This window comes from Cricetulus griseus, chromosome 6 (assembly GCF_003668045.3).
Source record: "Cricetulus griseus strain 17A/GY chromosome 6, alternate assembly CriGri-PICRH-1.0, whole genome shotgun sequence".
Lineage (NCBI taxonomy): Eukaryota > Metazoa > Chordata > Mammalia > Rodentia > Cricetidae > Cricetulus > Cricetulus griseus.
Genome location: NC_048599.1, coordinates 136645090 through 136670716, shown reverse-complemented (window position 1 = coordinate 136670716; position 25627 = coordinate 136645090). Strand labels below are relative to the sequence as shown.

Sequence of the window (25627 nt, the reverse complement as noted above, 5' to 3'; positions counted from 1 at the left end):
GAGACCACCTGCTTTGTCCCCTAGGAAGCATTTACAGTGGAGCCTGCAAAATCCTTGGTTGCTATTGGAAATAGTGATGTCACCAGCAGGGGTGGGGCTTCAGCTGTTCTTTGAATTTGGGAAGGGCTGTAGTCTATAGGGCTGAAGAGGGACAAAGAATTAGGATCACCAGGCCTGGAGGAACAAGAGGAGCTCTGGGAACTAACAGCTGGGAGCAGGACCTGGCAACGCGTTAGAGAAGTCTAAGAGAAGAAGCAGGAAATACGAATACTTAGCTCAGACATGACAGACAGGAGCCTGCTGTGCTGCCTGATGTCTAGCCTTGTTTTTGCTGCTGCAAACAGCTCACTCTATCCTTGGTCTTCCTCGGGTTTCCTAGAAGGTACCACTCTGTAGTAGGACAGCCAATGTCACACCAATTCTTAACCTCCAGAGGGAAGTTCAAATCACATATCCAAGAGGGTGTGGCTACCCCACCCTCTACCCCCCCCCCCCCACCACCCCCACCTCCACCTCACTAGCTGGCTTGATACTTACTATGTAGCACAAGCTGGTCTTGAACTCCAGGCAATCCTGTCTCGGTCTCCTAGCGTGCTGAGATTACAGATGTGCCCAACTCTGTCCTACATTACTGGGCCCTGTCTGGAGGGGGGCACCAATGTCCTTCCCCCAAAGGTCTATAAGTGATAGGGCCTCTCCCTGTCCTTGGAAGAATCAAGTCCCAAAGCATTACAAACTATGGGTAAGGACTTACACGCGCACGCACAGGCAAGCATGCACAGCTCACATCCCCTCCTGTTGAAATACACGCAAGGATGCAGCAGCACGCGGTGATAGGAAAACCCTTTAGCCTTCCAAGTTCAGCTGTTGAGGGTCTGGGACCACACGGGTGACTGTCCCTGGGTCGCTTAACGCTAACGCGCGTGCACTCACCCTCGTGAGCGCTCCTCGCTCGCTCGCTCGCTCGCGCGCACTCAAAGCATTCACGCCAACGCAGGCGCGCGCGGCAGGAGGCGCGCGCTCGACTCGGCAGCGTCAGGAAGCGGGGGCGGTGGGAGGGGTAGGACGCGTAGGTCCCGCTCATGACTCCGCAGCTGCTGCAGTCGCCGCAGCGTCGGGATCAGTCGCTCAGCCCGCGCCGCTGTCCTTTCCTCTTTTCCGCGCGGGTGTTCGAGCAGCGCCAAACACGCTTCAGCACCTCGGACAGCGTCCGTCGCGCTCGCCCCAGGCTCCTGGAGGACCCGCGGGTGCTTGACCGCCTGAGCGGCCCGCGGGTCGTACACCGGGGTCGTCGCACTCGCGCAAACCAGAGCCAGGCCCGCCGCGCCCGGAGCTCATGAGCACCATGCACCTGCTGACATTCGCCCTGCTTTTTTCCTGCTCCTTCGCCCGTGCCGCCTGCGACCCCAAGATCGTCAACATCGGCGCCGTGCTGAGCACGCGCAAGCACGAGCAGATGTTCCGCGAGGCCGTGAACCAGGCCAATAAGCGACACGGCTCTTGGAAGATACAGCTCAATGCCACCTCTGTCACCCACAAGCCCAACGCCATACAGATGGCCCTGTCAGTGTGTGAGGACCTCATCTCCAGCCAGGTGACCACTACTTCCCTTTTCTCTTGCTTCTCATCCATTCACTGTCCCGGTTTCATTCCATCCTTCCCTGGTCCTTCTCAATCTCCTTACTAGACCACTCCAAGCCAACTGGCACCTGGAGAGGCTTGGGACAAACATCTGTGTCTGCCGGTTCCCCCAGCTGGTCACCTGGACTGGTCCTCAGAAGGACCATGTGTGTTGCCATGTGACTATCATTAGTGATTTGTTCCATCCAGTCAATGCGGGTCCAGACATTCTGGGCACAAATGGAGGAGCACTTCAAGGTACTGACTGGATGAGGCCTGGGGCCATCTTTGTTTCTTTCCTTACCCCTTCTCCCTTCCCCCATTCAGGAGTCTGCAATGGATGGCCCAGGTGCCAGAGGAAGCAGGCTCTGCAGGGGTGGGAGTGAGTGAGGATTGCGCATGCCAGAGACACCAAGGCACAGTGTGGGAGCCGAGCTCAGTGTGCTGCAGGGGAGGACATGTTGCTGTTGAAACTGTCCGCCCCTGGCAGAGCTGGTTGCTGAATTCTAATGAAGCCATATGAGGGTCACTGCAGTGCACCAGTTTATGTAAGAGGAGGACAGGGGCTGGGCCAAGGCTGTTCATACACTCTTTTCATAGGACATGCTACATCCATGAACATGTCTGCTCCCTCACATGTACATGAACATTGCACCAGCACACACTGCATCTCAACATGACACAATCAACTGCACATGCTCACTCACACAAATTTGCACATCCGTGGGCACGCTGCTTTGTATGCTCGATGCACATAGCAACCCTGACTCCATTATGATAGACATATATAAACATGGACGTGTTGATGCTTATAGTGCATACATATTCCAGCATGTGTTCATGAACACTTACATTGTCACATGCATGCCGACATGCACTAGTGTCACCGAAAGGATGCAGGCTGGGTGTCATGGTGAGGGGCGTAAGAACCAGTCCCCACATCCCAGAATATAGAGGCCATGCCAGAGTTTTGCTCAGAAACTTGCCCCCCTCCTCACTTTACAAGAGGCACGCCATGGTCAGAGAGGACTGGCTGAGCAAGGATCTGCCAACTCTGTGTGTGTGTGTGTGTGTGTGTGTGTGTGTGTGTGTGTGGGTGTATGTGTGTGTGGTCTACATCCCTGGAGTCTTGCTCAGTGCTGCTCCCTCTCCACACCTGGTTTATTACCAGAGCATTGTGGTTTGGCTCATTTCCCTGTTTCTTGGATGTATAGATATATGCACAAATGGTATCATCTGGAACCCCTGCCCTGCTGGTCCTGACACTTCCGGGTCTCAAACCCTAGCATAATAATGTCCATTCTGCCTCACAGAGCTGACTCTGTCTCCTGCATTCACAGGTCTACGCTATCCTAGTTAGTCACCCGCCTACCCCCAACGACCACTTCACTCCCACCCCCGTCTCCTACACAGCTGGCTTCTACAGGATCCCCGTTCTGGGACTGACTACCCGAATGTCCATCTACTCTGACAAGGTAAGCCTGACCATCAGACTCACACCCAATTGTTTTTTATCCTCACGGTCAGCTCCAAGAAACTCCAGGGCCACATGTAGCTGGTCCACGTACGTTGGCACTGGGCATTGGATACAGATGGGGTGGGATGCTTAGATCACAGGCTGCCTCCCAGGGACCTTAAGTAACACATTCACTCATACCTCACACTGAATCACATACTTGAGCACACTGACATGCCTGCCTATGACAACTCAGTCACATACATGTTCATATGTATCCATACTCACCACATATTAACATGCACACTCAGTCCCCGTGTGCTCACGCTATCACAGTCCCATACACCCTCTCACCCAGCACTAGCATCCTCACCCGCCCTCCACTTGCATACTCACAGATGCTCAAACAGTCACACATACTCAGGTTGGTCCCTTATAACAATTGAAAAGACCAATAGCATGCCCTTTGGGAAGAAGAAGGCTTTGTGGGCTAGAAAACGGAGTAAACAGGGAGCTTCCTAGAACAAGCGGGCTTTGGACACAGTAGTAAAAGAGTTGGAGAGAAGTTTCTAGGAGAAGCAGATGCCTGGATGGAGAAGCACTCAGAGGGATGCTGTGAACCCTGGCCTTGACACCTGAAATGCACATGGGAGGGTGGCAGACAGGGTAGTCAGGCAGCCTGTGGCAGAGATTCATGTCTCAGGGACTAAAGGAGCTCAGCTCAGCATTCTGCAGAGGTCTTGTGGCCTAAAGGCTGGGATAGCCTCCATCCAGTTGAGATCAAAAGCTGAAAAGTAGCTACTGAGTTGTAGAAAACCACAGCCTAGAGACACAGGGAACTTGTTCTAGGTCATACAATCTTTAGTTTTTCATGATTTTGTGAGGACCTATCAACTGGAATGCAACCCAGCCACCCAGTGGCCCAACAGGCACCAAAGTCTGCTCCCCATATCCTGTAGACTCAAGAAGACTATAGGCATCCAGGAGCCATTCGAGGTCAACCAGTTAGTGCCTGGGCTCAGCCAGAGGGCTAGTGGGCTGGGCAGTGGGCCTCAAGGTCTCCCTACACCCTCCAGAGTCTCCCTGCCCAGAGCCTATAGTCCCCGAAAAAGCTGCCTTAAAGCAGGGAGACTGGTCATTCAGGCCCAAGAACATGATGAGTCTGCCCTTCAGTGATGAAAAAGGAGCCAGAGGGGACTCTTGTAGGAGAGCCCCCAAAGGGAGGGGATCAAAGTGAGATCAAGGGCCCTACATACCAAGGCACCTAAGTCACTCTTCCCACGCCAATGAGGAACAGGCTCTCATCCTATGCCTTCTGGCCATTTTTTCCTCTGGAACACTTTTACCCTCATGTGTAAAAGAGATGAATGACCAGAAGAAGCAAGGTAGCCAGGGACACACAAAAAGCTGGGAGGCCCCATACAACTGAACCAATGTAGGGACTGACCGTAAGCAAACTCATTGGGCCTGTGTGTGGCCAACAGTGGGCCAAACATCACAGCCACATTCTGGTCCCTGGTGATCCCAACTCAGAGTCAGCCCTCTGTCCATCACACAAACCAGCAAGACCATTCAGAGCCAATCTGCAGCGCCGACTGTGATGCAACCTGCCTGCAGCCAGTGGCACAGGCAGTGTGCATTCTTTTACTCCAAAGCACTGCCCCTGGCCACCACGAGGGAACTGGAAAAAACACTAACACAAAAACAAAACAAACAACTAACCTAGAAGCCTCAAGGGACCAAGAGCAGTGTAAGTCACAGGAACATAACTTGGATAGACACAGACAGTCCCTGGCAGCTGGAGTATTTTAAGCAGCAAAGGAACCAGTAATCCACAGTCTCTGGATTCTGGGGGAAAGACTTATTGTAGATGTAGTTGTTATTTCCTTACCAGTGCCTGGGATAGAACCCAGAGCCATATTTGCACTAGGCAAAGGCTTTACCACTGAACTATATCCCAGCCCAAAATAGAGCTATTGAAATGGATGAGAGCACCGCGTTAGGCCCATTGAGGTCTTGGAGAATCTTTCATGGTCAGCCTTTCCAGGAAGGTGCTGATGGGAAGGTGGCAGTCACCCTAGGAACAGAGCCTCTTCATCCATGTCAGGGTGCTGCTGGGAAAATGCCAAGCCTCTGCTCTCACGGTAGATGCTGTGAGGGAAGGGGAAGGGCACATCAGTGGGAGAGGGAAAAGCCTACTTAGCCTGGTCTTGCCTCAGCCTCCCGGTCCCACCCACAGAGCATCCACCTGAGCTTCCTACGCACCGTGCCGCCCTACTCTCACCAGTCCAGCGTCTGGTTTGAGATGATGCGCGTCTACAACTGGAACCATATCATCCTGCTGGTCAGCGACGACCACGAGGGCCGGGCGGCGCAGAAGCGCCTGGAGACGTTGCTGGAGGAGCGTGAGTCCAAGGTGAGGCCCTGGCCCTGGAGAGGTCCTTTTTGAGCAGGAGCAGGCGGGCCATGCCATGTCTGTGGCTCCTTGTGAACACTCTCTCTCCATCCTGCATGCTCAGCACCACTGCGTCTGGCGGCGCCCGCCCCGGCCTGTCCTCGGCTCATTTCACTTGCTTTTGCCATTAGTCGAAATCTCCTTCGTGTCAGTCCCTGCTGCGCGAGGGCTGGACCACCTGGAGCTCTGCAAACACCCCTGTCCCGACCCCCACTGTTTCAGACCTCCCTAACCCCAGCTGAGGCCCCAATCAGACTCATAACTCAAGAACCGTTCAGCCCCTCTCTGCCAGATAACAAGCCCTATCCACCTCTCAGAAACACCCTCTACAGAGTGTGATCCACCCCAACATGTCTCCTCCCCAGAGCACTGGGATCCTCTATCTGCTTGGATACAATCCATTTGCTCACAGAGGCCTTGTCCTTCTAAAACCCTGCTGCCTGTGGCTGCCTGTGGCTGCCTGTGGCTGCCTGTGGCTGCCTGTGGCCCTAATTGACGCTCCAATCATTTGCAACTCACCCCCACCTTGTGCTATCCTTTCAGGCTTACACTGTGCCCCTTCCCTCCTCTTCTCCCCCCCCACCACTTCAGCGCTGAGCTCTGCATCCCTGTAGACACTGATCCCAGGATACACATACACTCTCATCTCAGCCTGGCCCCCAATCTGTAGAACTGCCAGAGACCAGAGTCAGGACTTGGGGTGGGGGTCAAAGTGACCCCTATGCCCTTCCTCACCAATGCCTGTCAGCCTAATAAGGATTTGGCCCCTGACCCCACCTCAGTCCCAGGGCCCAGAGCACCAAGAACCAGGTGGTGCTTTTCAGGTAGCAGAGAGGAGGAGGTCCAGGCTGGGGAGGGGCCCCAAAAGGCAGGTGGGGGAGGGAGATGGGTGGGAGCATGTTCTGCCTGCAAAATCATAGCTGGCCTCATCATACTTAGCACCAACCATTGTCTCCCACACCCAAGTGCCATAGGCCTCTGGAGGGAGTAGAGGGGTTTGGGGGGTGGGGGTGCGGATTGAGGCTAGAGACAGGCCCATAGTGAATCCTTTATGGCAGTCCATTGAGTCTGGGAAGGAGGGCTGGTTATTAGCACCAAGGGTTCCACCTCTTCGAAGACAGAGCTCCACTCTCAGCATCTAGCAGGTTCCTTCATACTTCTGCCTTGGCTGTCATAGCCACACAGACAACTACCAACGTGCTCAACATGGTCATGAGCCTTATCTCTGCACACCCAGCTATCCGCTCACACACTTGAAAGCACAGACACAACACTTGTCATTCCCATTCTTGGATATTTTAGTGGCGTGCCACACCTTTTAGAAAGACTAACCTCACTTATCTCCATATACCTCTGCACTGTCCAAGGCGATCACATGCAAGTGCTTCCTGAGTACCTGCTCATCTTTACTTGTAACTACAAGCTTTACAAGCCTAAACACACACACACACACACACACACACACACGCACGCACGCACGCACGCACGCACGCACGCACGTCCAAGCACATAGACTATTTTGTCCTTCCATCACAGACTGTCATATATTTACCTTCTGTGAAGGTGACAGGGCCATATCACCCCTGCAGGCATACATACACACATCCAATCACACTCAGTCTCAGACACAAACATGGGCATTTGGGTGTGAGCATTATCAGTTAGTGAGAAGAGGACACCTTGATCTCTAGCGAGCAGGAGGGAGAATAAGGGGGAGGGGGTGGGAGGGTCATGGGGACAGGGCCCTGCAAGCTGCTCCTCTTTCACTCAGGACTGATGCGGGTTGGGGTGGGTACTGCTGGGGCCACACAGCAGGTGCATGACCAGGGGTGGGGGTGGCAGGCGGGACCCCTTAAGGGTGGCGTGGACAGGGCTGTCCTCTCTGCTGAAAGTGACTGTTTCCAAGAGTATAGCTCCATGGCAGGGAGCCTCCGTGGCCCCTGTCCCTGTGTCCCTTCCACCCTCAGCTCCACTCCAGCCCCCAGCCCCACCGCGGGTCTCGGTGTTTGCGAGCTCCAGGTACGTGCCCGTCTGCAGACGTGCCGAGGAGGTGGTGTGATTGCTTTAGCGCCGTCATTTTCAACCGTTTATAATCTTCTTCTGTGTCTGCATATTTTCTCTGTGCACATTATTCATCAGAGTAAAAAAAGGAACTATGAAAACCTCGACCAACTGTCCTATGACAACAAGCGCGGACCCAAGGTATATATGCATGGACGTGCACGCCACCCACCGACTAGCGAGTCCCGGCCTGCGGTGCCTCAGCCACTGGGTGCTATCTGGCCCCACCGCGCCGAGCCGAGCCGCAGGCCTGAGCAGTGAGGAGAGAGAGAGGTGGTGAGGCAGGCAGCAGGCAGGCAGGAGAGGGCAGGGGTGGGCGGTGTGGGTGCCCATGACCCACCCGCCGTGTCCCTGGCCTGCATCCTCAAGATAAGCACGGCCACAAGGAGGCGCTGCTCTGGGAAGTGCATGCGAATCTCCAGGTCCGCCAGGGTTTCCTAGTGGAACCCCGGGAGGGAGCCTGCCCACCTGGTCACTTCAGAGTCTGGGCCGCTCCTAGAGGAGCAAGAGGAATCAGGTCTGAACTGAGATCTCCCAAGGTTTTGGAAAAGTCAGCCCCATCTCTGTTCCCAGTTGCATTCCAAAACTTTTCTATTTCCTGTCCGCTGCACGTCTCTTTCTGAGTCTCGGTCCACTTCAGCTTGCATGCTCAGTGCAAAAATGAGGACAGGAATGAGATGGAAAGAGAGACCCGGAGCAAGCATAAAGAGAGAAGAGCAGAGCGTGAGTACAGGACGTCGAGCAGGCTGAAGAAAGGACAGGCAGCAAGGACAGGCCAGCGAGGAGTGAGGAGGCAGGTGCACAGTGCAGGTGGCAAGGACAGGCCACGGCAGCTCTAGCTCAGCTGCCTCGGGGTTTCTAGCAGCTTTGGCCCCACTCTTGCCACTGAGGCACAATGTTCCCTTTCCTAGCTACCTGCTAATGCTCCTGCTCACACCACAGGCGGAGAAGGTGCTGCAGTTTGACCCGGGAACCAAGAACGTGACGGCTCTGCTGATGGAGGCTCGGGAATTGGAGGCCAGGGTCATCATTCTTTCTGCTAGGTGAGTAGGCTGGGTCCCTTATCACATCACTGTGATGCTACCTGGGGCCCAAGTCCAAAATCTGGCCTAGGTCTGGGGCACCAGTGAGCAAAAGAGTTTCAATTTGAAAAAGAAAATTCACCGAGAGCTGAACTCCACCCCACCATCCTCCTACTCACCTGGTAGCCTAGGCAACTCCCATCCTCTGTCCATCCTTCCCTGGATTCTCACCTTTTGCAGTCACATAGGACCTAAGGGTTGGAGATACAATGCTAGGAAGCCGGGAGATTAGGAGACATAGCTATGTAAATATCCTGAGGGCTGAGGACAGAGAAGGAGCCCAGCAAAGCGATATGCAGGTGTACAGGTGAGCCCGAAGTCCAAAACCACTGATGGAGACTCATGAAACTCAGGCTGGTCATGGACAGGACCTGCTTCCCAACCAATGTAAATATTGCAAAAGAGTCCACAGTAAAATCACCTATTTGTAAATAACCAGTTATTCCTGTGACGGGAGAGACTAGATAGAGCTTAAGACCTATGGCAAGGAAGAATGGGACAGGTAGTGGGGCAGTCCCACTGACAACAGGGAGGTCCAGGTGGATTTGGTCCATAGTCTGCCCAGATCTGCTGGGTTCCAGCAAAGTGGAGGAAAAAACATCATGTCATCCACCTTGGAGGAAAATATCCCAACTCCTGCTGCGCTGCTGCCAGGAAGGAACCACCATGTTCAGGCACAGGATAGATGTCAGTTTGTAGATTCAGCCAGCAGACTGTCTGTGTACACAGCTGGGTACACACCACTCACTGTGCACAGGTTGCAGGGTGTGGCAAACAGGACCCAGACAGCAAAGCAGATCATTTTTTCTCAGATGGCAGGGTTAGGACTAGCTGCCCCACTCCGAGGGTGACAGCGGGCAGATGTTGGCGCAGAATGATGTCCTTAGCTTCACCAACTCCACCAGAAGGAGCATCAGCAAGCCTGTGCCAATTGTTCAACTACCACCACACACACACTGTGTGGCAGGCACCTAATGGTACAAAGACACACTGCAGAATCATGGACCACTGCCTTTGCTATTCATCTAGCTCAGTGGTTCTCAACCTTCCTAATGCTGTGAGGGATGGTCCACGGCTTTTAAAGAATGGATTAAGAATACATCCATATGGGGCTAGGGATGATGCTTAGCTGATGGAACACTTACCTAGCATGAACAAAGCCCTCGGGCCCATTTTCCGCACCTCATAAAGCCAGGTATGATGGTGCACACCTGTAATCCCAGCACTCGGGAGGCAGGAGGATCAATCGTTCAAGACCATTCTCAACTACTTGGCAAGTTCAAAGCCAGATTCAGCTCCGTGAGGCCCTATCACGGGGAGGGAGTGGGAGAGAGAGAAGTGTGCCCCCCAAAAGGGAGCCGGACAGACCCGGATGCCCAAGGAAAGCCCTGCTCAGGAAAAGGCCCACCACTCCTTCCTGTCTTCTGATTGTTTATACTTCTCATCATAAGGCTTGAGGGAGATTTATTCAAATTGGATAAAAGAATGTTCAGGACGGTGGGCAAATGAGTATACATAGCAGTCAGGCAAGAAGGAGACAGGGTTACTCTGTGACTTTGGAGGCTGTCCTGGAACTAGCTATTGCAGACCCGGCTGGTCTCAAACTCACAGAGATCTATCTGCCTGCCTCTGCCTCCCGAGTGCTGGGACTAAAGGCCTGCACCACCACCGCCTGGCTCAAGAAGACTTTCTTAAGATCAAGGTTACTTAAGGAAGCCATGCTTTTAAAACATACCTACTCAGCTGTCGGGTGCTTTTGTAATGGACAAAGCCAAGTAGTCCTGCTTGGCTTATGCATTATATTGAGGGTGAGCAGGACACAAGGCAAAGAACAGCCCTTCATAGAATCCCACCACACCCAGGCCCCAGCAGTGGACACTTGGCCACTTCACAGCCAATAAATTCCAGTGCCACTCACTGCAGCTGAAGGGAGTCTCCCCTTTCTTCAGACATAGGGTGAGAAGGGCCTCTCCATGTGGAGTACCCAAGGGTTAAAGACAGGCTTGTCAGACATGGCTCTAGCAAAGAAGGTAGCCGAAGGAGGGTCGTGGTAGGTGGAGGTACTAACATGAATAGGAGTTGTGTGAACACCGCCCATTAGTGCACTGAATACACAGCACATATGCACACAGCATTCACATACAAATATGCCCACATTAGCGTGGCCTGTATTCATGCATCTATACCCTTGCACTCCACTGCATGTCATACACATACTGAGTCAGATCCATACTCACACTGCTCTTTAAACCCTGAAGAACCTGTGGAACATCAAGCTAGTGTATGTTAACTGAGGGAGGCTCCACATTTCGGCTCCTTCTTCATGATAGAGGTTAGGCTGGTTGGCAGACTTCATTAAATTGACCTCATTGTTTTGTCGATTGTGTACACAATAGGATACACAAAATTCATTTCCAAAACTTTTCATGCTTATTTTCCTCATGTTGTCTTTATTGGCATCGCTACTTCCATAAAATGGTCTGATGAGGTTTGCTGGATTGATCAGACCTTTCGTCTATAGGCATTTCATTGATCACAATCATTCCACCAAGCGACGTTGTGTAGATCTGCTGGAGAGATGGAGTTCTCTGTCTGATTTGGTGGGTATGGCTGACGTCAGACATGCTCCTTGACACATGTGGTGCTGGGTGATCTCTACCATATTCAGTGCACTGCACCGCTGTCACATTTTCTTTTGTTTCGTTTGTTTTGACACAGGGTCTCTCTTTGGTTTTGGTTTTGCTTTTTTTTTTTTTTTTTTGAGACAGGGAGTGTTGGGATTAAATCCCGAGTGCTGGGATTAAAGGCATGCGCCACCAATGCCCAGCTCTCTCTATGCTTTTTTTTTCCTTATCTCTTTTTTTGAAGATTTATTTATTAAATTTTTTTAAAGATTTATTTATTATGTATACAGTGTTTTGCCTGCAAGTATGCAGGCAGGAGAGAAGAGGGCACCAGATCTTGACAGATGATTGTGGGCCACCATGTGGTTGCTGGGAATTGAACTCAGGACCTCTGAAAGAGCAGTCAGTGCTCTTAACCTCTGAGCCATCTCTCCAGATGGCTCTCCCTCTATGTTTCTGAACTTGCTGTGTAGACCAGGCTGGCCTTGAACTTGTGGAGATCCACCTGCCTCTACCTCCCAAGTGGTGGGATTAAAGGCATGCGCCACCACATTTGGCTCTGGCCTATGTTCTTGATGAGGTACTGCCTCCGTGTCTTTAGTGTTGCCTTCACTCACCAGTAGAATTGCCATTTAGGGCATTTCTTTTGGTTGAGAAAGTTGGGAGCAGGATTTTTGGGACAGTGGGGGTTATTTCGGTTATGAATCAGCTGGTATAAAAATAACCCAATAAGGGCTAGAGAGATGGCACTGTGCTTGCAGAGGACCCAGGTTCAGTTCTCAGCACCCACGGTGACTCACAACCATTCAAAATTCCAGTTCTAGGGGCTCTGACACCACCTTCTGACTGCCACAGGTACTAGGCACTTGTTTGGTACACATATATGCATGGAGTCAACATTAATGCACATAAAAAATAGCCCAGTATCAGGTAATCCACTCGGTTTCACTGTCCCTACTAAACATGCACTGCAGAAGCAAAGTGCCAGTCATGGTTCAGCCTTGAATGGAAGAGTCTAACAGGTGCAGGCTGGAAAGGGGACGCTTAGTGGCCACTGGAGCCCCAGAACACCTAGGTCCCCTGTTTCACTGTCCACAGGAATTACTTATGAGGACACCTCAAGTACTAAGGACCATATGGCCCTGTGAGGTGGGGCTTGTCTTGGTGGCCCTGGCCTTGGATGTCAGGGACATACCTACTGGAGAGGAATCTCTCTTCTGTCCCATCATATCTTCAGGCTGCTCAGCCCAGCACCTAGGGCACTGGATCCTACCGGCATCTACTCAGTCCAGAGCCCTCACCTTGTAATTTCACACCTTTGAATACCTTTTCTAGAGCTCACTGGTTCACAGGTACTGAGTGAGCTGTCCAGGCACAGACCCTACTCTGCCACTTACCACTGCTGTGTCTTGGTTTCCATCCTGATCCAAACACTTTCCCCTTAAGGATGCTGAGATGGTTCCGGCAAAGCTTTAGGAGCACAGAGCAAGTGCCCAACAGTGAGCCTTCATTATCCGAAAGTCATCCTGTACCCTATTCCTGCCTCCTAAGGGCGGGAGGCCAGCAATTGAAGACTGGAAAAGCCCTGGGTCCAGCCTCATCTCCTGTGTAGACCTCCGGGCCTGGCAACAGAAAGGGTGGTGGGAGTAGGCACGCTCGGCTGTAGCCGGGGGTAGGGAGAGCTGGAGTCCTGTCTCGTCACCCGGCTCTGCCCCACAGCGAGGACGACGCTGCCACCGTGTACCGCGCAGCCGCGATGCTGAACATGACGGGTTCTGGGTACGTGTGGCTGGTGGGGGAGCGCGAGATCTCGGGGAACGCCCTGCGTTACGCCCCAGACGGTGAGTGCTGGGCTGTGGGGTAGCCTGGGGCCGAAGGCCCATCTAGTCTCTAAACTGCGGGGTCGCGCAGGCATCATCGGACTGCAGCTCATCAACGGCAAGAACGAGTCGGCCCACATCAGCGACGCCGTGGGCGTGGTAGCACAGGCTGTTCACGAGCTGCTAGAGAAAGAGAACATCACCGACCCTCCGCGGGGTTGCGTGGGCAACACCAACATCTGGAAGACAGGACCACTGTTCAAAAGGTGGGCGGGGTTGCTCTCAGTAGGTGGGAGGAGTCATCCCTTAGGAGGCGGGAAAGGCTGGGGGCGGTGTGTGTGTGTGTGTGCGCGCGTGTGTGTGCGTGTGTGTGTGTGCGCGCGCGTGTGTGTGTGTGTGTGTGTGTGTGTGTGTGTGTGTGTGTGTGTGTGTGTGTGTTTGGATTTTGGGGTTTTTTTGTTGTTGTTTTGTTTGATTTGTTTTTGTTTTTTGTTGTTTTGTTTTTTGGTTTTTTTTTGAGAGGGTTTCTCTGTGTAGTCCTGGCTGTCCTGGATCTCACTCTGCAGAGACCCTGCCTGCCTCTGCAACCCAAGTGCTGGGACTAAAGGCATACTCTACCACGGCCCCAGATGAAGGGCTGTCCTTAAGCACGGGTTCACTCTTCCAGGAGTGGTCCTGCCAGCCTTTGTTTGTTTCTGGTTTGCTTTGTTTTGTTTTGTTTTGTTTTGTTTGAGACAGGGTTTCTCTGTGGCTTTGGAGGCTGTCCTGGAACTCACTTTGTAAACCAGGCTGGCCTCTAACTCACAGAAATCCCCCTGCCTCTGCCTCCCGAGTGCACTGAAGGCGTGGACCCCACGCCTGGCTTCCAGCCAGTCTTGTCTAGGACATACTATGAATAGTCACCTCCGTCGCCTGTCCACATTCCTAGCACCATATCCTCTGACTTTGCTGTGACAATCATTCCTTTTTCCACAAGTGCCCTTGCCTCTGCCGTCACTGAGTTGTGACTGCCTCCACTTCTCCCCCTCAGCCTGCCTACACCACAGATATTTACCTCACTTCCCAGTGCCTGGTGCCCTAGAAGAAAGCTCTTGCTGCAGGTGGGGTCTGGGACCCTCTAAGGATTCAGAAATCCAGAGTAGGCATCCATGGACAATGTGAGATTCAAGGTTGACCAAGGGAATTGCGGCAGAACTTAATCCCAGAGCCAGTGTCCACGGTGCTCACCACAGGTCCCCATGCATCCATGAAGTTATATGTTGCACACAGACCAATGAATGCACACAGAAACTCAAAGAGGAACATGACTTGTATGCCACAAGCACACTCACAGGGGTGACCCCTGCATTTGGGTTGTATGTGCACGAGTTCACTGATATGTTCCAGTGAGCAAACATAGAGCCAGGTAAGCCACCCAGTGGCTTGATCTTGGAGCAGGTTAAATCTAGTTCCACCACTGGATGGCAAGAGAGCCTGAGATCCTATGGGGTTCTGCCTCCCCTGTAAAACCAGGGTGGTGGCTTTGACAATCATATATCCTAACCCAGAGAAGCCCTTGACACGAGGTCTGGCATCTAAGACCCACTCAGGTGCTGTAGCTGTGATATCCATCTGGTGTTGCAAAGCACGCACCATGTTGTCCACCCAGTGTGAGGCGATACCATCTGCTAATCTTTATTTCCTTAAGACCTGGGCAGAAGGGGCAGGAGCTTGGGCTGCTCAGAAGCCAATAAGAGCAGGTGCTCTAAGCCATGCTCTCTTCCCAGGGTACTGATGTCTTCCAAGTATGCGGATGGAGTGACTGGCCGTGTGGAGTTCAATGAGGATGGGGACCGCAAGTTTGCCAACTATAGTATCATGAACCTGCAGAACCGAAAGCTGGTGCAAGTTGGCATCTACAATGGCACCCATGTAGGTGGGGGTCATGAGGGGGTGGGGGCTGGGGCCTTAGGGTCCTGGGGCCAAGACCCCTGCGTGGCCACCCTCCATCTCATACTCCCACCCCCAGGTCATCCCAAATGACAGGAAGATCATCTGGCCAGGGGGAGAGACAGAGAAGCCTCGAGGATACCAGATGTCCACGAGATTAAAGGTGGGGGGCTCTGTTGAAATGCTCCAACGTTCCCATCCCCGGCACTTCATCTGCTCCTTCAGGCCAGGAGAAAAGGGGGTGAGGTCACAGAACACAGGTAAAGGAAGTGGAGCTGAGTCCGCTGGCAGCTGGCTCCAGCACACATGGCGGAGGAAGCAGGAGTGGGGGGGGGGCAGGAGAAGCAGCAGCAGTTTCCAACCAACAGGTTCTCTCTAGCACTTTAACCTGTCCCAGCTCCAACTAGGTCTGCGGAAGAACTGATTATTGAAGGCAGAGGGATAATGGGTGGGTACTCTATGCCCACTGAGGAGTTCAGCTTAGAACTTACACTCTTGAGTGTCCCATTTCTCTCTGGGCTCCCAGAGAAGGAGCCCCCTTCTTGAGTTGGCTTCCTCCTTCATAGCCTCTTCTCAGCCTGATTTACATATCCCCTGGGTTCATCTGTGGACCTCTCCCTCTGTCTAAGGACTGTTTTGAGAGTTATTCTTCATGTTGAACCACACCACACCCAGCCCTGATAACACAGAGCACCAAAGGCAGGATCTGAAGTGCCATGTGCCTGGCCAACCTTCTCTCAGTGTCATCAAATATCTCAGCTCTACTCACTTTCTGAACTCACCTCTGCAACCTGGGGCCCATGGTCTCAGCTGGTGAGCGCCTGCCTCCACTCCTCACAGGACAGTTAGCGTGTGTGTCTCCTTGCAAAGCCAAGGTAATATCTCTGCAGTTCAGGCACCTGATGTAGAAAGTCTGAAAGCACAGGGTGGTGGTGGCACATGCCTTTAAGTCCAGCACTCAAGAGGCAGAGACAGATAGATCAAGGCCAGCCTGGTCTATAAACCTAGTTCCAGGACAGCCAAGGCTACAAAAAGAAACCCTGTCTCAAACAAACAAATAAACAAACAAACAAACAAGAAAAAGAAAAGAAAAACAAAAAACTCTGCGCCAAATAATCACTAACCAAGGGGACCCATCAAGGTGCAGATGGATATTAGCAACTCTTATGGACTCACTAATTTGTTACACTTTATTTTATGTGGGTGGGCATTACAAGTACACACACACACACACACACACACACACACACACACACACACACACATCGTGTGTATGCCTGGTGCCCACAGAGGACAGAAGAAAATACAGGATCCCCGTAATAGGAGTGGATGATTGTAAGCCACCATGTGGGTAGTAAGAAGGGAACTTGGGTCTTCTGTAAGAACCTCAGGTGCTCTGAACTGCTGAGCCATTTGTCCAGCCCCCTCACCACCTTTTTGGCAGCACTAACATATATAGTTGCATAAAAGGAAAAGTTGGGTTCTTGAATCCCTTTCTAAAGGAGCAAAATGGTTTGCCTTTTACATCACTGATTTTTCTAACTTTCATAATTAATTATTGGATGATAGATGATCTGCTAGTGTCTTGGAGGACTATGAATTGGAATGCATGCATGAATCTAATTTAGGGCAGTGGTGGCCCATGCCTTTAATCCCAGCACTCAGGAGGCAGAGGCAGGTGGATCTCTGCAAGTTTGAGACCAGCCTGGTCTACAGAGCCAGTTCCAGGACAGCCAGGGCTACACAGAGAAACCCTGTCTTGGAAAAAAAGAAAAGAAAAAGAATGTGGTCCTGTCCCCTTCTCATGACTCTTCCTTCTCAAGACTCCCAGCTGAGCGTAACTCCTCCACTGCCTGTCACACGCCTGACCTTGCTGTCCAGTCCTTCCTGGGCTGCCTACCCCTCTGCTCTTCATATCCCATAGAGGCCCTGTGTTCCCCTCCAGTATCCTCAGACTGTGGTCCTAGAGGACATGGAGGGAAGACTGTCACAGCTGAAGTCTGGGCTGAAGAGGAAGTCCTGAAAGAGAAGCATTAACTAGGCATGGTGGAGCATTCCTTTAAACTCAGCACTCCCGAGGTAAATGGAAAAGAATCAGCCAGGCATTTAAGGTCATCCGCCACTACATAGCAAGAGGCCAGCCCAGACTATACGAGGCCCTTCCTAAAAAAAAAAAAAAAAAAAAAAAAAAAACTGAAGCTGGGCGGTGGTGGCACACGCCTTTAATCCCAAGACCTCAGGAGGCAGAGGCAGGCAGATCTACATGAGTTCGAGGCCAGCCTAGTCTATAGAGTGAGCTCCAGGACACACTCCAAAGCTACACAGAAAAACCCTGTCTCAGGGAAAAACAACAACAAATCTGGAATTGGTAGGGCATACCTTTAATTCTAGTATTTAGGAGTCAGAGTGGATGGATCTCTGTGAGTTCAAGGCCACCATGGTCTGTCTACACAGCAATTCCACATAAGCTAGAGATCCATAGTAAGACCTTTCCTCGAGTGGTAAATAACGCAATGAGTAGCATGAATTTGGATCCCAGCACCCATATAAAAGTCTGGGCATGGCTGTGCACCATACTTATTTATTGAAACCATGTCATTGGCGGAAGAAGGGAACAGAGACAAGCAGATCACCAGATCTTGCTGACTAACCAGCCTAGCCAGTTACTGTGCTCCAAGGTTAGTGAAGAAAATTTGTCTAAAGAATAATAATAGTAGTAGAGCTGGGGAGATTGCTGAGTGGTTTAGAGCACTGGCTGTTCTTCCAGGCGACCCAGGTTCAAGTCTCAGTACCTGGTACCCAGATGGCAGCTCACAGTCATCTGTAACTGCAGTCCCAGGGGATCCTGTGTTCTTTCTGGCCTCTGTGGGCACTGCATGTACTTGGAGTGCAGACATATATGTGCCAGCAAAACACCCACACACATAAAATGCAAATAAATAAACCTTTAAAATAAATCAGGGGCTGGAAAGATAGCCTCTCAGAGGTTAAGAGCACTTGTTGCTCTTCCAGTGGCTCTAAGTTCAATTCCCAGCACCCACATGGCAGCTCACAACCATCTGTAACTCCAGTTCCTGGGGACCTGATGCCTCCTTCTGATTTCTGTAGGTGGGCACTTGCATATACAAACTTGCATGATACAAACACTCGGACACACACACATAAAATAAAATAAAATATGCTTAAATAATTTTTAAAAAGATAAACAGTGATAAAGACCCCTGACATTGGCCTCTGGGTGAACAGACAGGAACAGACAGTACACACATGCAAACATACCTTAAAAAGTAATTTTTAAGACTGGAGAGATGGCCCGGAGGTTAAGAGCACTGATTGCTCTTCCAGAGGTCCTGAATTCCATTCCCAGTAACCACATGGTGGCTCACAACCATCTGTAATGAGATCAGGGGGCCTCCTCTGGCATGTAGAAAGAATGCCATTTACATAGTAAATAAATATTTTAAATGTAATTTTTTAAAAAGACAAGGGTCAAATTCTAAAGGCTACATGCCAGTGGAGGCCAGGGTGGCTCTGTCAAGGGCACAGGGTTTCTCCTCTCTGGTCAGAGATCATGCCCAGTACACACACTAATTACTACACAGAATTATGATAGAATGATATATAAACTGGAACCTGAGGAAAGGGGGCTACAAGAAGAGGACAGTATCGCAGGAAGCACTTTTGATGAGTCAGGGCAGATGGCTGGGGAAGTCTGTGCCCCACTTCAGCACCTTTCCAGACCTGTATCTGTACCCTGAGGGCAGCAGGAGCAATGCTAACCATGTCAGAAGGATGTGGACTGACCTCTGAAAGCCAGTGGAGAGGTTCCAGGCTGGGGTCAGGGCCCAGGTATGGGACTGTACAGAGTACTGGAAGAGAGATGGAGAAGAGGGGTTGCTGTGTGCTGAGAAGCCAGCACCTGGGGACAACCAAGGATAGGTGGCCCAGGCTGGTTCTTGTCTTTCCCCCAGATAGTGACAATCCACCAAGAGCCCTTTGTGTATGTCAAGCCCACACTGAGTGATGGGACGTGCAAAGAGGAATTCACAGTCAATGGTGACCCAGTCAAGAAAGTGATCTGCACAGGGCCTAATGACACATCACCAGGCAGCCGTGAGTGCCGGGCAGAGTGTGGTAGGGTACCGGGTAGTGAAATCAGGAACCCACTGTTACTATTCCCCCACTGCCCACAGCACGCCACACAGTGCCTCAGTGCTGCTATGGCTTCTGCATTGACCTGCTCATCAAGTTGGCACGGACCATGAACTTTACCTATGAGGTGCACCTGGTGGCAGATGGCAAGTTTGGCACACAGGAACGGGTATGGAGTGGATGGCAGGGGCAGGGCCTGGAGGAAGGAGCTAGTGGGAGGGTCCTGTAGGCTGACATGGATTAATTGGAAAGTCTATGGGTTGGGTAGAGCCTTTTGGGGAGGGGCCTGTTAGCTGGGGCTGGGCTTTAGAGGTGAGCTAGATATGGAGCAGGAGACCTGTCCCCCTTGTGCTAGGACTAAGACGGTGCAGGGGTTCTTGTTCTAGGAACCATACCCACCCTGCCTGCAGCCCCACTGGCTCTCTCACTTTGCAGGTGAACAACAGCAACAAAAAGGAGTGGAATGGGATGATGGGAGAGCTGCTCAGTGGTCAAGCAGACATGATTGTGGCACCACTGACCATCAACAATGAGCGTGCACAGTACATAGAGTTCTCCAAGCCCTTCAAGTACCAGGGCCTGACCATTCTGGTCAAGAAGGTAGGCAGGGATCAGGTGGGGATGGGATGGGGGCCTGGAGGACCAGGCAACACTGACTACTTGATCACCTGCAGGAGATCCCCCGGAGCACACTGGATTCATTTATGCAGCCCTTCCAGAGCACACTATGGTTGCTAGTGGGGCTGTCAGTGCACGTGGTGGCTGTGATGTTGTATCTGCTGGACCGCTTCAGGTGAGCGCCATGCCGAGAGCTGGACCCTTCACATCTACAGGGTGGGCAGAACTGGGCAGGGTTGGGCAGAGCTGCCCCTCCTGTCCTCTCTCCCGCTCTCTCTCCCGCCTTCCCTTTGCACTCTGCAGTCCATTTGGCCGGTTCAAAGTGAACAGCGAGGAAGAGGAGGAGGATGCCCTGACCCTGTCCTCTGCCATGTGGTTCTCCTGGGGTGTCCTACTCAACTCTGGCATTGGGGAAGGTGAGACTAAACCCGGGTCCTGCCTGGCTGCATCCTCTGCTTTCCGGGAACTGACCCAAGTCTCCACCCACAGGTGCCCCCCGGAGTTTCTCTGCACGGATCCTAGGCATGGTGTGGGCTGGTTTTGCCATGATCATTGTGGCTTCCTATACTGCCAACCTGGCAGCCTTCCTGGTGCTGGATCGGCCTGAGGAGCGTATTACAGGCATCAATGACCCGAGGGTGAGGCCCCTCCCAGGGTTGGGAGAAGGGTCAAGAAGAGGTTCAGAGGGAGTGTCGCTCCCTGGTGGGGTCTGGGAAGCAGCCGTGAGCTGAGGTCTGTCTGTGTCCCTGCAGCTCAGAAACCCCTCAGACAAGTTTATCTACGCCACTGTGAAGCAGAGTTCTGTGGACATCTACTTCCGGAGGCAGGTGGAGTTGAGCACCATGTACCGGCACATGGAAAAACACAACTATGAGAGCGCAGCTGAGGCCATCCAAGCTGTGCGGGACAAGTGAGCAAGCCAACGAAAGGCCACCCTGGCTGGGTGGGACAGTAAAGGGACAGGCAAGGGGGAGTCCACTCACACAGGAAACACAGGTGAAGAGTGTCTGTCCTGGTGTAAGCAAGGTGGGGTGAACCGGCTATGTGGGGCTCCTTTGATTCTATCTCTGCCGGCAGCAAGCTCCATGCCTTCATCTGGGATTCGGCAGTGCTAGAGTTCGAGGCTTCACAGAAATGTGACCTGGTGACCACGGGCGAGCTGTTCTTCCGCTCAGGCTTTGGCATCGGCATGCGCAAGGACAGCCCCTGGAAGCAGAATGTTTCCCTGTCCATACTCAAGTGAGTTTGCCATGTGCTCGAAACCTCCTTTCCCTTCTCCACTTTGCTCTAAGAGCCTCCCCACAAGGCTGGACCTTGTCCTTAGTGCCCCCAGTGATGACACACCAAACTGCTCTACCTCAGGCCAGTAGCTGTGAACCAGACACTGACATCATCTGGTACAACTGCCTTGAAGGCTACTCCACCCAAATCAGGCGTCAGCCCCACTCCCAGCCCAGCAAAGGCTACAAGCTTCCCCGACTCCCAAAGCCCCAGGGGGGAGACTGAAAAGTCTGCCCCACAGTACTGCCTCCCCTGTGAGCCCTGCCCATTCTCAGTCCTTCCCCTGAATAGCCCTGCACACTCACACAGCCCCACTCCTAGATGCAAGCCCTACCCATTTCCAGTCCCACTCCTGCTGCAAGCCCACCTTGCCTCTCCCCTTCCCTTCCCAGGTCCCATGAGAACGGCTTCATGGAAGATCTGGATAAGACATGGGTTCGGTATCAGGAATGTGACTCCCGCAGCAATGCTCCTGCTACTCTCACTTTTGAGAACATGGCAGGTGGGCCCTCCGAGCTGCCTTGATACTGGGATGGACTCTCCAGGGGCTGCAGCCTCTGGGCAGCCAGCCGAGGCACTGGGTACTTCACACAGGGGTCTTCATGCTGGTGGCTGGAGGCATCGTGGCCGGCATCTTCCTGATTTTCATCGAGATTGCCTACAAGCGACACAAGGATGCCCGTAGGAAGCAGATGCAGCTGGCTTTTGCGGCAGTGAACGTGTGGAGGAAGAACCTGCAGGTAGGGCAGGCCACCCTCCGAGGCCTGGCGTCCAGGGCCCCGCCAGGCCACGGCCCTACTCTATCCCTACAGGCCGTGGCACTGGCTCTGGCTCATGGGCAGGACTGGTGCTAAAGCCATGGCCAGGGGCAGTGGTGAGTGTTCCTAAGGCACAGGGGCAGCACAGGCAGGGGCTGCCTGCAGGTGGCCACCCACTGCCAAGCTGGGCCAAGGGAGGCCATGCACCTTGCTCCAAACTTCTGCCTGGCCCCTCTGTTTCCAGAGTCACCTACTGGCACCCAATCCATAGGAAGGCAAGCAGGCAGGGTAAGACAAGGGCCCACCTGTGTGTAGCACGTGATCTGAGATGCATTTGGCCCATCCAAGTTTCTTTGACACCCCTTCCTGAGACCCCTTTTCTTACTGTGTCCAGATCTGTGACTCCAATCTAAATGGGGCTGATCTGCCTCTCCCTGGTGCCTCCCTCAGGCCACATCCATGTGGATTTGTGGCTAGCAGTGATGAGCTTGCATGTGGGATGGTGAGAGCCCGCCAGGGAAAGGGACAGGGTGGGCAGTGAGGTTCATGCAGGCCTGAAGACTAGTGGCCAATGGCCAGGTTCCGACTCACTTGTCTCTTCTCTTTCTCTGGGTGTCTTCCTGTAGCTGTGTCCTGAGCTGACATTGACATTGCAATGAGGGCTGTTGGGGGACAGGGCTATTGGAGCCCCCACATCTCTCATCCACCCATTCTTGCTTTTGGCCCTACAGGTCCCCTGGGGACCTGGCCACAGCTGTCCAGGGCCATGCTGGCCATCAGACTCCAGGCCAGTGCCCCCGGATCTGCCTATCACTCCAGTTCCAACTGGACACCTCCTTGGGTCCTTGGCCCCTTCCTGGTGTGTGCCTTTTGGGTTCAGCAGCCTCTGAACAGAAGGGCTGGTGTGGCCTGAGAGGAAGCTCTTCCTGTCCTCAGGGGCTCCTCCTCCTCAGGATGCCTCTAAGCCAGGGCCACCCAGGAGCCAGGGAGCCAGGCGGACATCCCAGGAAGAGTGCCAGCAGGACCCCCAAGCCCAGCCCCAGCACAAGCAAGGACAGGCCCAACCCCGGGCAGAAGAGGCCACTCTCGAAAGTCTGACTGTTGGTCGGTCTGTGCAGCACAGTGAGGCAGGCAGGAGTCAGGGCCTGAGTGGCCGGCCAGGCCTGGCAGCGGCCCCCAAGGAGCAGGCAAGGGCAGGTGTGGCCGCCACCCTTAGCCATCTAATCACTTATACATATTCATTTTAGGATAGAAAGAGTGGTAGAGCAGAGCCCGACCCTAAAAAGAAAGCCACATTTAGGGCTATCACCTCCACCCTGGCCTCCAGCTTCAAGAGACGTAGGTCCTCCAAAGACACGGTAAGGGGGAAGCACCCCAGTCCCGCGTCTCTGACTCCTCCCTTGCCCCATGTCTGTCTCCCTCTCCCTCACCATCCCACCCCTGCCCCCACCTCCAACCCGGGCCATCTGTGCCGATGCCCCAAGTCAGTCCCTCACCCACCCTCCACCCATACAAGGGTGCTGTCCTTTAGAACTCTCCAGAACCCTCCTCAAGCCCTCACTGGTCCTCAGCTTCCCCATGTGTCTCCACGTTAGTCTGCCCACCTCTCTCCCCGTGCCATGACCCACACACCATCTGGAAGCCGTGTCATGTTGTTGGTCAGTCAGTCAGCCTCACCATCTCTCTGGGCTACCCAAAACCTGGGAACCAGAATAGCCCTGTCCCAGGTTGTCCCTGTCAGGAGGCCACACCACGTCTGTTTCATCCCTGTTTCTCTTGCCTCCACAAGGGGTGTGATGCCTTCATTCTTGCCCTGCAGCAGCCCTGGAGGGTGTAGCTGTGATGTCCCATCCCGTCCGTCTGTCTGGCCACTGGCCCCGCCCCCCAGACACCTGTCTCACCTGTCTCACCAGAGCCATGCGTGTTGCATCTTCCATGTGGTCTCTGTGTGGGCCGGGGGCTGGGGGCCGGGCCTGGGTCCATCTGGGTGGACGGACGACTGGGGCCTAGCACTGGCACTGACCCTTGGTCACAGGGAGACTGTCAGGTGGGGAGTGGGGTGGGGCCAAGTTGAACAGGTCCCTGATGGAGGTGTTGCAGCAGCGCCCAGGTGATCTAAGCATGGACAGGGTATCCCTGAAAGGCCTGGCCTGAGCACCCAGGGAAACACTGATGTTCTCAGAGGGAGGCCCAGGAAGAGGAGGCTAAGACCAGTGCTTCAGCTCAAACCCCCAAGCACTGCCACAAGGCCACTGTCAGAGCCGGACCTTCTGCCTTCAGAGCCAGAACCCCATCCCCTGCCTTGGGCAGCATGCCATTACACCAGAAATTCGTACTCAGAAGAAAGTCCTCCAAAGAATCCCCATTTTACTAGTCACCCTGGTTCTAGGCAGTTACCCTCTAGCTTACAGGAAGCTCCTCTAACCAGTGGGCAGTGTCACCCACAAGGGGCATGCATCCCATGAGGAATCTGGATTTGTAGTTAAACCCCTCGGCCCAGGAAGAAAGGTGCACAGACAGGATTTGGTCCAGAGCAAAGTTCCAGGTTGAAACTACTAGAGTGCTCCAGAGAGACAGAGGTGTGGCTGCTCAGTTCCTCTGAGGGCCCCGGTACAGAAAGAGTGGATGAAGTGTAAGAGTCTGTTTGCTGCACCAACTTGAGGCTCCAGGAGCTGGTGCAAATAAAATCTCCAGGGTCACCCAGACCAGGGAAAGTGAGCATCGCCTATGTTACAAGATCTGAGCAAGGATCCCCACAAGGGGGCGCAGGGGAGGGAGAGCAGGGCTGAGGGCACTGTGGGCTGGAACTGTGGGAAAGGGGAAATCTGACAGAGAAGAGAATCTGTATTTTGGGCCAGGTGGCCAAAATGCGGATAGTACAAAATTCCTGCAGGTGGCAGGCCATTTTCAGAGGGTGTCACTCAGTCTTGGGGCCCCATCTGGAGCTGGCCAGTTACAGCTCAGAGATCTACATGGTTTCTTTCTGGGCACTTGTTCTCAGTTCAGTCTTTACCTGAGCCTCCCTGGGCACCAGGGACCCGTTCTTCCGGGCCATCTGAAGCTGGCCCCACCCTGCAGGGTTGACCTCTGGGCATTGCCACTGTGGGCAGGGTGGGGGAGGGCAACCCAGCTCCCACCCTGTCTCTGGGGCTGGGTGCTGTTCAGAGGGAGGCCTGGGTGGGGGCTCCTTTGGGTGGGATGGGGTCGGTCCAGCTGCTGAGATCCTCTGCCCCTGTCCTGTGGCCGGTCCGGGCCAGGGCAGCACTGGGCGCTCAGGGCTGGGATCCCTGGTGGCCGGCGGGGGCCAGCAGGTATTGATTGTTGGTTCTTATTTATAGAGCACCGGGGGTGGACGCGGCGCTTTGCAAAACCAAAAAGACACAGTGCTGCCGCGACGCGCTATTGAGAGGGAGGAGGGCCAGCTGCAGCTGTGTTCCCGTCATAGGGAGAGCTGAGACGCCCCGCCCGCCCTCCTCTGCCCCTCCCCCGCAGACAGACAGACAGACGCACGGGACAGCGGCCTGGCCCACGCAGAACCCCGGAGCACGACGGGGTCGGGGGAGGAGCACCCCCAGCCTCCCCCAGGCCGTGCCCGCCTGCCCGCCGGTCGGCCGGCTGGCCGGTCCACCCTGTCCCGGCCCCGCGCGTGCCCCCGACGTCGGAGCTAACGGGCCGCCTTGTCTGTGTATTTCTATTTTACAGCAGTACCATCCCACTGATATCACGGGCCCGCTCAACCTCTCAGATCCCTCGGTCAGCACCGTGGTGTGA

At 53.5% G+C, this 25627-nt stretch overlaps 1 protein-coding gene across 8 annotated transcripts; it reads left to right on the top strand.

Annotated features, from left to right (window-relative positions):
• The first annotated feature begins 1336 nt into the window (after nucleotides 1-1336).
• Grin1 (glutamate ionotropic receptor NMDA type subunit 1) lies at nucleotides 1337-25627 on the top strand. 8 transcript variants are annotated; one of them, XM_027422856.2, is made up of 21 exons: nucleotides 1337-1594; nucleotides 2961-3095; nucleotides 5316-5492; nucleotides 7671-7733; nucleotides 8535-8635; nucleotides 13018-13139; nucleotides 13210-13384; nucleotides 14885-15029; nucleotides 15127-15210; nucleotides 19019-19160; nucleotides 19241-19368; nucleotides 19635-19799; nucleotides 19874-19992; nucleotides 20121-20233; nucleotides 20307-20455; nucleotides 20570-20727; nucleotides 20895-21056; nucleotides 21491-21600; nucleotides 21693-21838; nucleotides 23104-23214; nucleotides 25559-25627. In XM_027422856.2, the coding sequence occupies exons 1-21, from the start codon at nucleotides 1337-1339 to the stop codon at nucleotides 25625-25627; spliced, it is 2832 nt and encodes a 943-aa protein (XP_027278657.1). The 8 variants fall into 8 exon arrangements, with proteins under 8 accessions (XP_027278657.1, XP_027278656.1, XP_027278659.1 ...); XM_027422855.2 differs by lacking the exon at nucleotides 25559-25627 and adding an exon at nucleotides 25195-25311; XM_027422858.2 differs by lacking the exon at nucleotides 7671-7733.